Source organism: Cinclus cinclus, chromosome 5 (assembly GCF_963662255.1).
Source record: "Cinclus cinclus chromosome 5, bCinCin1.1, whole genome shotgun sequence".
In the NCBI taxonomy this organism is placed as follows: Eukaryota; Metazoa; Chordata; class Aves; order Passeriformes; family Cinclidae; genus Cinclus; species Cinclus cinclus.
In genome coordinates, this window is record NC_085050.1 from 56153302 (window position 1) to 56168146 (window position 14845).

The 14845-nt window shown below is 38.6% G+C and overlaps 1 protein-coding gene across 1 annotated transcript in view; it reads right to left on the reverse strand.

The window, feature by feature from the left end:
• Nucleotides 1-4860: 4860 nt before the first annotated feature.
• MMRN1 (multimerin 1) overlaps nt 4861-14845 on the reverse strand; it is a 38602-nt gene continuing 28617 nt past the window's right edge. The window contains exons 6-8 of the mRNA XM_062493843.1: nt 12206-14185; nt 6385-6531; nt 4861-5282 (exon numbers count right to left, since the gene is read on the reverse strand). Coding sequence (XP_062349827.1) covers nt 4861-5282; nt 6385-6531; nt 12206-14185 — 2549 coding nt within the window. The remainder of the gene's footprint in view (nt 5283-6384; nt 6532-12205; nt 14186-14845) is intronic.

Consider the following 14845-nt stretch of genomic DNA (forward strand, 5'->3'; position numbering starts at 1 on the left):
GGTGGTGATCAAAGGCTGGACACAATGAACTCAGAGGTATTTTCCAACATAAATGATTTTGTCATTCATTGCTGATGGTATTCCAGTTTGCGTTGCCACATTTTAACTCTTAGTCAATCTCCTTTTTTTGTAAGCATAGTTCCTGTTTTTCCAGAATTAAATGTTTTATGATAAGTACCTATTAAGTAGCTGTAATAATGCCAGGTGTTGGGGCCAAGGTAGAAGCAATCAACTGACACCCTGAAAGTCATTGATGAAAACTATACATGAAGTCTACTATGTTCTTCTAGAATGTGTCTAAATGCTGAGCCTGAAAATTGTCTCTTGCTTGAGTAAGCTGGTAATGGACCTTTCTTTGAAAGGAAATAATAGTACACAATTGTCTCATGAGTATTTTTTCCCTTCAGTAAGTAGCAATAAGTAGCCTAGCAATGGATGGCTGAACCTTTTTTTTCCCTTCCAAGGCAATTTTCAGAGAATTCAGAGACGTCAGATAGAGCTGAAGATAATTCTTTATCTAAATCAGTCCATCATTTTAGGATTTTGTTTTAGTTGCCACCATTCTTGACTTTGCCATTCATCACATTAAATCTGTGTGGATGTGAGATGTACTGGTTTACAATGGCTCACAAAACATTTAGAATGTTTACAGTATTTATAAAATACTTCTGGGCACTTCAGTTCATTTTTATGGCATCTCCCAACTCCTGCAGATTTGAATAGCAAACTTTCTGGAAGTACTTGCTCACTGTTTGTAAACAGCCACGGTCTGTTTTGTTTGCAACTTTCTTTTTTTGAGATAAGAGTTTTCAACAGCAGCCATGGCAATCAGTGTTTTCAGAAATGCTTCGGTTTGTTTACATGTAACCTGTGAGTGCAGAAGACTGTTTTCAGCTCACAGCCACCACAGATTTCTGAGGGTGGGGAAGCAGGGCAAGGAAGTTCATTACAAGCCAGTGTTCTGGTTGTAACATATCTATAGCAAATTCAGCTAGGAAGCAGCTTGCTGATAAAGCTTTCTTACCATGCACTCTTGACTGCAGTCCCATCTGAACAGAGTTTTATTTTATTTCACTCTTGAGAACTCTCCTGCCATTGGGACCATCATACAAAGGGGGAAGAATGGCAGCCTTGCAAAGGGAAAATTGCTGCAATGGAACTACTGTATCTTTTAAAAACAAGGTCACGATAAATATTTGTACTTCTTATAAAACTGCTGAAAATATGATTAAAACAGGATGCTTTAGTAAGTACATAAACTTCTACCACAACAATTAAAGGTTTCCATCTTCTGCTGTTGATAATGCTCTAGCATGGGAACAGGAGTATTTGGCTCAGGCTTTCCAGCAGTCAGCTAAGGATAGGAGGAAGTATGGATTGATAAAATTAAAACGGAAGGAAAAAAAGTAGACATTGTTAATTGTGTGATACATCTGATGGCCTGAAGGGGTTAATGAAAAGCAGTTGTTTCTGCAGCCAGGTAGCAGCCAGCAGTGACAGATGTGCAAAGCCGTGGTGTACACTTTTGTTCTTTGGAAATGTCCAAACTGGTTGTTGTCTTATTTTGTTTTGCACTCTCCTGCTCACCTGCCCAATTGAGGTGCTATGGAGATTGCAATTGAGATTGCTAGGGAAATTGCAAGTTTTGCAATTGCCTCAATGCACTTATTATCCCACTGCCAAAGGTACTTAATCACCAGGTACCCACTGATTTTGGTGGGATTTAGCTACAGTGTTGCTCCTAATAGCTGCTTTCAGTCACTGCCTGAATTCACAAATAATGGTTTCTTTCTCGATTGCTTCCAGTATTGGTGCTATTATTGTAGAGAAAAGAAAAAAAAGAACAAAAACATCCCAGATGGAGGGACAGAGAGCAATACCCAGAAGACAGACTCAGGCAAGGCTGGGTTAGCAGGAACTGTGCTGGCTATGCAGCTAGAAATTATATGTGAGGAAAACCAGCAGCTGCTTTCAGTGTGAATTCCAAGCATATGAGGGGCTGGGTTCAGCCCTAACTTGCTTGGTATAGGTGAGGAAATGATAATACAAACTCTGGAGTAAATTGGATGGGCTTGTCAGAGCCAGACCAGACAAAATGTTGCCATGGTTATTGAGTCACCCAAATAAAGAGAATACTGTTCACTCTGAAGTACAAAGGCTCAGGATGGCTTTGTGGTCCCTCACAAGGGCTGTGGGCAGAGATGAGCCTTCAGATTTGCTCCTTGCTGTCATTAGGGGATGCAAATCAGAGCATGAAGATAAAAGCAGAGGGGTGACAAAGTGCCTTAGGAACCACCTATCCTGGTTGATGCCTAAAATGTTCTCCTGGGATTTCAGGCTGATTGTTTCCTATTCTGCATAATGGGTAGGCTGACTGATTTTATTGATCCTCACTTATTTTTCAGTGGTTTGCATTGTGAGTTCAACCAGCTTACATACAGTCACAAGCCCATAAATAAGCTTCAGTGACTGATACAAAACTATCTTCACAGTGAACAATCTGCATTTTAGCTTTTAAAAATAAAGTCAACTATGATTAGTTTGAAGACATCTGAAAAAAGATTTGAGTGGATTATTAAACAGTATAAAAAGGGGAGCATATATTTATTAAAATTTTAAAGTATTATTTTTCCCATATTTTAAATATCAAAATGAGAATTAGTTTCAGTATTATTTCTATTAGAGAAATTAATCTTCTAAGTGTTACTCATACACATGTGATGTTAATCTGAATTCTTACTTTACCCCAATGAGTTTGTTGTTTTTTGAGAGGAGAAAAAAAGAAGGGAGAGAAAAGAGGAAAGAAAACCAGTACAATGATGCAGAAATTATCTGATGGCTGGGGGGAAATAGTGCCTGTGAAGATGAGGACCCAGCTTGAAGGATTTAGAGGGAAGGGCAGCAAAGGCAAAGGGCAGCAAGGGCAAAGAAAGTCACATTAAAACAGAGAGGTAGCCTCTGGTGGGTCATTTCAATTTCATCTTCAGAGTAATTTTCATGCCATTTAGCCATAACCACATCAGGAATAAAGAGGACTAAACACATTAAAATGGTGAGGTCATACAAGGAGGGATTGTTGCTTGTGTTCATTATATTTAATAACATTCAATGATACAGTAGGCTTAGTGCCTACTAAAAAATCAAAGACTGTGAGTGTTTACAGAAAAAATGCATCAGGAGAAAGGTCTGTATCACACTCCTTCAGGGTTCAGGGAACACTGAGAACCCCTTAATTGCAGAGAAGAAAGGATTTCTGGCATCAGAAAAACCTCAAAAAAAAAAAGTGTGCTTGGATTGAAAACTCTCATCAATTCTTAACTGCTGTCCTTAACCTCAAGCCATGATAACTCCTGAAGTTGGAGGGATGCCGTTCAGTGCTGCACATTTTTGTAGTTGAGGTAGCCAGCACCCAGAGGCACATGCCCATGGACACGCTTCAGTACCACTGCTTCTGGTGGGGAATCCTCTTTTCTGTTTGGAACAACAAAATGTACATTTATGCATCGGAGGGAAGACATTGTGGATTCTCTTATCCACATGATGGCATTTCATGGACATTCATCTTAAGATCTTGTAAGGTACCTTAAGTAATACTAAGAAGAGAGTTGAACATTCCCATGTGTTTTCAAGAAAAGCTCCTGATAGTGGAAAACAAAATAATTCAGGGAGCTCCAAAACATTCTGTGCTTCAATAGATTGACATAGATAATTGTTAGATTTTTTTTTTTTTTAAAGGCAGTGAGACCAACAGAGAGACACAGAAAAACCTGGTCAAATATCATTAACAAAGGCAATAACCAGAAACAAACCTGGCCAGTCACACCAGAGCATAGGATATCAAGAAACTGGAGTAGCATGGGACTTTCTATAGAAAAAGAATAAAAACCGAAGGGTTTGTTTTTTCAGGCAGTCAGGCATCAATTAAAAATATTTCTTTATTGGATTGGTGCTTGAAAAATCACATACAGACTGAAGTTAATTTCATCTTGCCTCAGTAGTTAGTGACTGTAATGTAGAAACAAACACAATCATAGAATTACAGACCTCAAACTTACAAAATACTTTGGTTATATAATTTAATCTTGCATACTTTGTAGGTCAATCCTAAAATCTTTATGAAGCCAATATAACAGTGCTTGCTTAAAACATATCACCCAGGGAAAGTCCAGCTGTGTTTTAAATATTTCAAGCAGCAGAGAGAATCCACCAAATTAACTATGGTGTTTATCCTAGGACTAATTAAACTGCTAAAAATACCTCATTTCTAATCTGATTATATTCTTCTTGGTTTTGTTGCTGCCAGATTCAAAAAACCCAGTTTATCATCTTACTGGTTACATTAAAAAATAACGAATCTATTAAATACTGCCATATGAAAGTATGAAGTGGATAATGGCAGGCAAAATGAAAAAGAAATATTTTTTTTTTCCAAACAGAATATATACACATGATTATCAATTGGTACAATGAGCTAAGTAGTAATCCAGCATCTGAGTCATCAATATCTATCCATCTTTTTTGATTTGCTGTCAGGGTGTAAAGGAATGATTAAAATGAGCTTTCTCTTGAGAAGTGATTCTCAGCAATCTTGTGTCCACGCGGTGTAATAGCAGAACAGAATTAGATTTGTGTTCCCAGTCATATCAATATGAGGAAGATGTTCTGTTTTCCCCCCATCTCCAGCCTGTGGACTCCTTGTGGTTGTGCACATGTCTACAGCCAAAGAACATCTTGGAGGATCAGCACTAGACAGGTCATTAAATTGGGAAGCTTAGTGCTGTTAAAGAAGCTAAATATTGAAATGTCAAGCTAAATTCACCTGCAGGTTGCTTCCTTTGACTAACAGCTCACATTTAGGACTTAGGTACGATACAGCAAGTAACCACTAAATGTAGTTACTGGTGGATACTTGGCTGCTATAGAGCCAGTTGCCAGTCTGAGCCAGACTTCCTGACCATAATTTAACTCTAATAAAGCATTGCCAGTAATTACTCTGTCGGTGTACTTGTTGTTATTAATATTTTCAGCCTGAAAAGTGAGTTTGTCTATTCCATCAATGACCAGATAGCCAGAGGCACGTGGACTAAATGATTCAATGGTGTATTCAAAAACATAGACCCCCAGGTATGGAACATGGAACTTCCCAGTTGCAGGGGCAAATGAGGCACCATAGTTGACATCCAGATTGTTAAATCTGATGGGTCCTGGAGTTGTCATTCCATACGTATGAGAAGCAAAAAAAGCCACCATAGGTGCGTATCTGTATGATCCTTTTGAAAAATCTGTAGAGGAATAAAGAACAATTTCAAGTGATGTTACATTGTAGAGAGGCAACTTAGACCAGCCAGAAGACCAAAAGCAGATTTTCTGATGTCACCTTGTCCTGTGGATGACAGACCTTGAGCAACTGAAACATAGTATTCCTGCATATACACATATTTTGGTATTGTAGAGAAAGTAATTTTCTTCACAATTAGTCTAGGTGCATCCACCTCAGAAAAATTTAGCCACAGCAAGGAAACTTTATATCTGTGTATACTGTGTTATCTTTAAAAGAGCTTTCTTTCCACCCTACACCCCCTCCTGGTTTTCCCACTCCAGGATCTCTTTCATTGTTCATGCGAGCAAGCTGAAGCCAAGAATTTCAGCACAAATCTTAGACAAACAGTGAGGAGGTTTAGCAGTCATGATGTTAAATGAGGGGATAAAAGTACATGGGTTTCTCTTCGAGCTGAACCTGTACACTATCATTCCCTGCTTCTCTACAAATGATTTTGTTCACTATTTATATTCTGTCATGAGTAAAAATCAGCCAAATGACTGCTGAAAGATGCATAAAATTCACATTCCATGTAGCCTGGGTGTAAATTATTTATTGTATTTATTATACTGAATTTTTTTTTCTTCTGAAGTCTTTCAAGGGCTGCATCATTTGTTGATAAAAGCGAGAGGCAGGCCTAAAATGACTCCTCGAGGGCACAATCCCACACATCCTGGTAGCTACTGATATTTGTAGAACATTTATGGCTGCACTGAGGCTAGCATTTCCCAGTGATGTGATTTTACCTCCCCCCTTCAAAATCGATGACGGAGTGTTCGAATACATCTACTGCACACCTTCCCACTCTGCACATTTCAGCAGGGAGCTTTCCAGCCATTATGGCAGGTCTCAAACCAATTTAATCCCATAATCTGGTCATATTAAGAAAGAGAACATGAACCACCCGTGGGGATTGATGTCTTCAGCACCAAAACACAGGACACTGCTGCTTGAGTCGTCACTCATTAAAGTGAAACGTGAGACCTCTGACCAGCAAATGCTCTGTAATTAGGCCCTGGGGCAGAGGTCTGGACCGATCCTATACTGCTATATTCTGTACTTGCCAACACTCAGGGAATTGTCGTTCACCAGCTTCACACTACAGTTGACTCCTCCAAAGGGGTGGCGACAGGCACAGACAAAACCCAGTCTGTCATTGACACAGGTTCCTCCATTCTGGCACGGGGAACTGGCACACGCTGAAAACTGCCCTGTGAAAGAGAGCCAGGAAAGCCAACTGCTGTAATGTCATGACAGTGACACTGCCTAAGTATGCAGTATTTGTGGAAAGGCTCTTTGTCAATTCACAATTTCTGCTGAAGCTATTTGTGAACTTCAGATCCTGTCCAGCCTCCCTCTTCACCTGAACACAACATACCTTCAGCTATCCTCCAAGATATTCAAGATTACCTGTAAGTCCTGAGTTCTGCTGGTCTCAGAGGGTCAGGTACATGCAGTAAGAAAGAAGATCCTCCAAAGAACTTACATCAGGCTGCTCTTTCTGGACTGAGCCATCGTATCCTTAGGTGCATCAGAAGAGATTTTGTACTGCTGGTGTACAGGTTGGACTGTTTTGCTTATGATGTTTTTCACCCAGGCACATAACAAACACTGCAGGAGATTCAGGCTCCTGGTGATGAAAGGTCCTAAGTGCTATCCCAGCCACTTCAAGTACGTGTTCATAAATAAGTTCCTAATTCCAGTCTATCTATCCAGGTTATTGTGGAAGTTTCGGATTGCAAGTAAGAAAAGTTACACTAAACAGGTGGCTTTGCAGAACACCCTCACTGAGGATGTCCCAACCTCCGCTCCCAAAGGTATGAGCTGGCCAGATTACACTCAGCCAATGCAGAGAAATCTGTCAGGTCAGTGATGCTGAGCTCTGAGACAGTAATTACTGAGTGTAATTAAATAATGTGTTGTCATAGCAGTTTTTTGGGGGGTGAAAATTCATGTCACATTGAAAATTAAATGCTGCTATAAAAAATTCTGAACACAAAGCATTCCAAAGTTACATACTTTTGCTTCCTCTTGGTTTGATCAAATGAAAGTCAGATATTTTAGAAAACAAACCTTTTCTTTTCCAGGAATTACCAGCAGAACTCTGGAAAGAGAACTCCAGACCGTCCTGTTACGGTAAATCTAGGTTGGTAGGTCAGAACTGAAGAAGTCTTGCATAAAAGCACCTAGTTATTGCCAGGAAAATGCTGACTTGAATTTCACAAACATATTTCAGCAATTCCAGTGTTATCTTCATTTTCCCAACCAAATATTTCACAGACTGCTGCATTAAGGCAAACTGTTTCTGTGTGATATTTTAGTTCACTGAGCAGAATGCTGAGGCACATTTTACAGCGACACTTGAATTTGCTCTGATACAGCATATGGATTTATAAACACAACAGTCATTCTTTTCACAGAAAATAATGTCTATTCTGTAATGCCTGAAATAAAGCAATTTAGGACTGTCATGACTGGGGTCACAGCACAGACAACCGGACATGCAAAAAATAATGGTTTTATTCTCAGATAATTGTTTGCTACATCCTTCATTGAGGTTATTTTTCACTCACATTTACCAAGCGCCCACAACATTTTTGCTGATATTTACCAAGAGTCAAAGGAAAGCAGAAAAGGAAGGAAAACAGCTGATTGTGCTGACTGTATCATACTCCCAAAATACAAAAGCTTCCTGTAAGAACACAGCAGCCTCTCTGCTAATTGGCCTCCACTTAACATAAACAAGAAGTAAAGCCAAGAAACAGGAAAAAGATCACTAAAAGGAAATGATAATGAGATTGAGACTAGCCTTTTGGAAGTCTGCTGTGGGGTGATTCTACCTGAACTTAACCTTGGAGTTAATTCAAATTCAGACATAGCTTTATCTACATTAAATTACCCCTCCCAGTGAACCACTGCTTAACAGCAACAGGGAAGCTCCTCCATTTGCTAGAATAGAAGTTGTGTGGAGGTTTGAGTCAAAGGAGGGTTTTTAGAGCAAGAGGTAAATACTGCAGATCTCCACTGTGCCAGTAATCTCTATGTAACTATTCTACAATAGCATTTTTCTGCTGTCATTTCTGGCTGAGGCTGCTCCTCTGTCCAGTATTTTCTCTTTTCCTTCTAAAGGGTGTCCTGAGACACTATGTCTGAGTTATCTCCTTGGGGTAAAGATGTCAGAAGGTTTAGATTAGAAAAGGATCTCCTACTAAAGCAAATATCTTATTGCTAATTAATGTTTCACAACTTAGTAGTGTAGATGAGTAGAAGAGAGAGACTATAAATTAAAGTATTAAATTGTTGCTATTACTACCAAAGAATAAAATGGAGTTGCTAATTACATTTGGTACAGTAATAATGAGAAGAGCCAGTTAATGCTAAGTTTTTCTACTCTTTGGGAGGGCAGACAGCCAGAAGCTCTTTTGGGAAATTGACTGTCAATGTTGTGTAAACAAATCTCAAACAAATAATGAAGCTCTGTCAGTATCTACCAGGGTGTTTTTAGAAGCAAAAGAAATATTCAGCAATTTAATGGTCTCCTAATGGAAATTATTGACTCCAGTAGTTCAGTTTGGAAATTCTTCTGACCAGGAGGTAACTGAAAAACATATTCTCAGCATTCAGAAGTACCTGCTTCTCAGGAAGCCTTAGGAGCCTGGAAGAGCCCGGGAATCTATGAAACCACCTTGCTCTCACAGGGGCAAACTGGTTGCCAGCCTATAGTTATTAATCACCTGTCTTAGCATCCACAGGCTGACAGTGGGCAAAAGGCAAGGAGGAGAGACCTGTGCCCTCCAGTTTTGGGTGGGGCAGAGTGTCAGGCTGATCTGAGCTTCTCTGACTCTAGCAACTCTGTCTCTCTGTTAAGTAGAGGTATCTAATAATTCCAGTGTGATGATCTTAGGCTCACCAAATTAAAAACAATGCAACAGTTTCATCAACCCATTAGTCTAAAGAGTAAATATGCAAATTTGAAGTGTATGTCACCAAGATGAACTGGAATAACTATCTCATTAGTGCAATTAAAACACAAAATAGAAAACATTTGAATTGGTTAATTTCACTGGAAAATAAGGGTTTAATGATAAAGCAACAATGGAAGCTTGCATTTCTGTCAGGAGTTAGAAATTTTGTGAAAACAAAATCAGAAAAAATAAGACACACAGAAAGTGAGAATGAAATGAAATTACCTCTCACACAGGTGCACTCTTTTAAATACGTAAATATAACACAGCTTAACTCTCAGTCATTCATGTTGATAGGAGGGTGGCTTAATCTGAATAAAGCAAAACCCACAACTAATACAAGACATGCAACAAGAGAGTACATTCACACATGGAAATCATGGCAGCCTCTAGACTCCCTGGAGAACAGCACTAATAGCAAAAGGACAAATGGGAACTGAGCTAAACTGCTCTCACACTGCATCACACATTTCTGTAGGAGAACAGTTCATTGGAAAGTAGGACCAGTCATAACCCAGGACTAATTAAGAGTTACTGTGTGCGTATATACACTTATTAAAAAAAAAATCTATTTTAATGTTGTCATCTCTCAGATACTGAAGCTGTCTTAAGATAATCACTTTTTTATCCACCCTGGGTTGCTATTACAGTCAGTATCAAGGTGAAGTGTTGGTACTTTCACCCCTCATACATGTATTGTGGCCTCTATTTGATGTAGAACTTTTCTTTATGTCATTCCACAGTGGGAATTCTGCAAAGTTTTATGTCCCTGCATATGCAGTGCAAACTCACATTGTTTTCTTCTGCTTTCAAATAATTTATTTGGAAAGTATTTCCTCAGGGTCAAATCCTGAACACATTAAAGCAAATTAAACCCCTAATCTGCTAAAGTTTAAATATTGAACATATTGGAGTCAATGAAAGTTGTCATTCACCTCTTTCTAGAATTTTTTTAGTTGAAAAAGGCAATCTAAGATGAAATACATTTTATAATTAGCCAATTCAAGAATATCTTGTAGAACTTTTACTAGAGGTAGCACAAATCTCTGGTGGTGTCCCAGAACTTGTGAGAAAAAGCTTTCATGGAGAAGTAAAATCTACCCAGGCAGAAGATGGATATTTGTTAATTAGGGTAATGGTCTTGTTTCTTTAACTTACAGAAATGTAATGTATGGCTTTGCTAGGCATGAAATTTATTAAGTATAAAATCTCATTACCAATGGAAAAGTCAGCATAAATATTGCTATGTAGAAACCTCATATAAAAATAAGGCTTCTCAACATCTGCAAAGAACTGCACTTTCTGTAAGTGAGCATATATATCCAATGCTATTAAGCAAGTTATTTGTTAAATTGAGTATAAACAAAACATGGGAAAGACATTAATTCATCAATATGGAGTAAAAACTGGAGCAGGAGGCACCTTCCTGTGCTTCAGACAGGTAACACTAATGATACTTTCCAACAAAGTACATGGTGTGGGAAGGATCAAAGACATCTCTCATCTATTCTTAATTTCAGTCTTGAACAAACACTTTGAATTTCCATCCTGTACAGTGCCAGTAATAGACATAAAACAAAAATGACTGAGGAAGAATCAAAATTTTGAATAGTAAAATATTCAAATTGCTTTGTACATTAAGTGTGATTGCCTTCTCTAGTATCTGTGTCCCTTCTCTAACTGAAAATAATAACCAGGGACTGAAATCCCTCAATGGGGATGACTTTAATCAGAAACCAAGATACTCAAGGGATTATGGCTTTAAAAAGGATCCTTTCCATTCATCACTGTGAAATGCTGTCCCTAGGACAGGAAAAGATGAAGAAGCAAAGTGGAAAGGAAGGAAAAAAGCAAGGAGAGGGAAAAGGAGATTGCCCATGGCCTTAGCACATGGACAAGAGTAATAGCTCTTACTATCTCTATGTCTGCTTGCAATAGGGACCAAGTATTGGTTTAGAAATGTTCATAATTTTAAGAGCATTTTACAGAAAATATTCAGGTCTGGATCTTCACAAATATCTGGACATATCTCTGTCATTAAGAAACCTGTCTAAATTTAATGTGAATTAGAGTAATCTCAGTATTTAAACTTACTCATTCACTCTTCATTTTCTGTTTTGTGTCAGAAATTACATTTCCATAAAACATTATCTTGTGCTATTGATTTTCACTCAAGTATGATTGCAGAAGTCACAACTCAAGGGTTTGTACTTCTGCGAATTCATTCATAATTCATTTCACATGACGGTATTTGAATTTAAGTTCAGAAGCAGATCACACTCAAAATTTCCTTTTTAAGAATGGCAGCTCCTGCTTGGCTGAGCTGCTCTCCAGGTGGACTGGAGCCAAATTTACTTTATTGGCTGGATTCCTGCTTTTTCAGGAGCACACTGCTGTAACTCACTACACTTCTCAATGAAGTCCTGACAGAGCCAGCAAAAGCTTCATTACAGTCATTTTTGTTCACTTGCTTCAGGTTTTTAATACCTTTCATCCCTGCTGATACTGTAAAGTACTGATGCAACTCCATGTTTCTCTCTCAGCTTGCATAAATTTTTTTCTACTGGAATTGCTAATTAAGATGCAGGCAAAAAATTCTTGTTCTTTAGATTTTGTCTAAACTGCCAGTAACTTTTCAAAGGTCAGGTTCCCAGCTAAGCATGCATGTGAGCATGTATATATATTTTAAACTGATCAGATGGGAATCTATTAAGGAAAATTAAATGGAGTGCAAAATCTCATAAGCAAAATAAATTCCATTGTAAGCAAGAGACTAATCTCAGGTTCCTCTGAAACATTTTAAAGCAGTCTTTAGACTTTTTATTTACTCTCAGTCAAGTTCTGCCACTCAGTTCATCACAATGATTACCTAAGTCTTTATAAAACATACCTTGATTTTTAGTAGAGTAAAATGCATTACCTGGATCTATTGCATTATCCGTGTTTCTCTGGCTTCGGCTTGCCAGGCTCATGGTGGCATTTCCTGCCACTTTTTTTGCTAGGGAGGGTTTCTTTAGAACTGGTTTCAACTGCTTCTGAAACTTGGTGATATTGTTCATTGCATTTACCATCAATATGTCAACATGCTGGGTTAAATTTGTCAAAATAGTTCCTGCTTTTACTTCTAGCACAGATTCAATGAGCTCCTTGAGGCCTCTCTGCAGCAGGGGGATATCTGGCTGAGCCAATTTAATTAGAACAGGTATGCTTGCGTTCACTTTCTGGATGCTGTTGTTGGCATCCTGGGACAGCCCCCAGGCCTCATGAGCAGTCTTGTTCACAAGTGGAATGACATTTGAGAAACGGATCGACTTGGCTTCCAGCGCCTTGATCCTGGAACTCAATGCCTGGAGCTGAAGTGAGACCACCTGTTCTTTCTCTGTTGAGGCAGCTTTGGTTTGTTTTAGTGAGACACAGTTGTTTGCCAAAAACTTGGAAATTTTCGACTCTACATTCAGAAGGCGAATCTCATGGTCCTTTGAACCCTCTACAAAGTCCAATAATTTTTCTTCCAGGCGGCCGATATCTTGTTGCTGCTTTTCCACTTTTGATGACATATCATTTAAAACATAGAAAACTCTTCTGAAATTGAGGAGGACACTTTTGTCAGACTCCTTGTATGGAAGATCCAAAAGAGATGATGCTACTTGAGAAGTAATATCGTATCTCTTGCTATAAAGCAGTGACTGGAGGGATTCATTCAACTGTTGGAATTGGGGAATAAAAGCCAGAAGTCTGTCCAGCTCCTCAGCTCTACTACAGCGAACTTCAGTCTCATTTCTTAGAGCATGTAGCATGTCTTTCAGTACATAATTATCTTGAATAGAATCAATAGCATTGTTTACTACTATCATGGTCTTGTTTAATCCATCCTCTATTTCCATGGAGCATTCATTAATACGGCTCTCAAACAGTTCATGATAAGCCTGGGATTCATTTTTATGTCCTTCCTGCGTTTTGGAAAGTTCCTTCATTGCAGAACTCATTCTGTCAATGACAACAGTGAGGTTTTCAAGTTTCCCTTTGAATTCTTTAGCTTGGATTTGTTGTTCATACTCTGAAGTCAGACTAAAAGGTACCCCTTGTTCAATCAAAGGTTGCAGTATCTCCATATCATAGCTCAAGTCATTAATTTGCTCATTCATTCTGTCCATCTTATATCCCAATGGAAGGAACACCTCAGAGAGACTCTTGTTTAGAACAATCACACTCTCCTGGACTGCTGCCAGTCGTGCTTGGAAATCTGTCCTGCTCTCTGACAACATGTCATCACAGACCCCCAGAACAGAGTCTCTCTGAATCTCCAGTGCAACACTGAGATTGCTGATCTTGCTGTCTTGGACTCTTAAATCATCATAGATCTCCAGCACCATCATGCCTTGTCTCTTTACTTTCTCATGCAGTGTAATCATGTACTCTGTAACATTGTACTCCATGACTTTATCTGCTGAGGGGAGGTTCTGTCCTGAAGACTGTTCTGCTGATAACAGACGTTCATGAGCATCTCTCATTTCAGTAAGGGTCCTATTTAAAGATTGATAATAAATTACACTTCTTGACTGTTGATGCTCCAAGTTAGCTTCCAAGGACTTCTGTTTTTCTTGTAATGCTTTCACAGGTTTGTCACAACTGAGGGCCATATCCTCTCTCATCTGCACCATATGACTCTTCATCTCCAGAATGTCAAGTTCTGTTGGCCCACTATCTTTCTCCTGAGCAAATTTATTTTGGGTTTCATTCAGATGCTTGACTAATTCTTTTGTATTTTCAAGGTCACCTAACATACTAGACATAGTCTTGAAAATTTGAGCCATGCTCTCTTGCATTTCACCTTGAAACACTTGAAAATGTTGTCCAACTATGTCTTTGATTAAGTCATTAATACTTCTGGATTTGAGACCTTTGGGGGAAAGGAGAAATATGGAAAAAATCAAATCAACTTGCATTAGTAACATCTAAGTTTTTCCCACAATGTGAACAAACACTGTACAACGCAGAGATGAAACACACTTCCCTGTCCCAATTTACCCACCTATAGAGTAAAATGTATGGCTGAAGAATGTAGAGGATGATTACAGTTTATACACAGCTACAGTGTTTGAGGATTCATCCCTGTTTCTGCTGAGATCTGTGGGATTTTTGCTAGTATTTTGAAAGGGCAAACTCTACATGTGGTATCAACTTTGACTTCCTACCTAAGCTATTTCTGAGTACTGAAAAGAGGATATCTGTGTGCTTTTGTGGCTTGCTCATAAGAAATGATGTGTTCTTTCTCCACTAAGAAAGCAAGGCAAAAAAAAAAAATCTGCTTTTCAACATTATGGTCAAGAAATGAAAGCAGAGATTATTAACTTCCTACTGTATTGTATGTGCTAGGTGATGACGCAACACACTATTGTGAGAAAGAAGTAAAATAAAAAGAATAGTCTTATTGAATAGCTAAAGTTAGTAACTACAAGTGCTGCAATATGGAGGCATTTTAAAGGTAGAAACTTTAAGTCTTGAATACTGCAACTCCTTAAATAGTTCCTAGGAATTCTGATCCTGAAAACACTAGGCT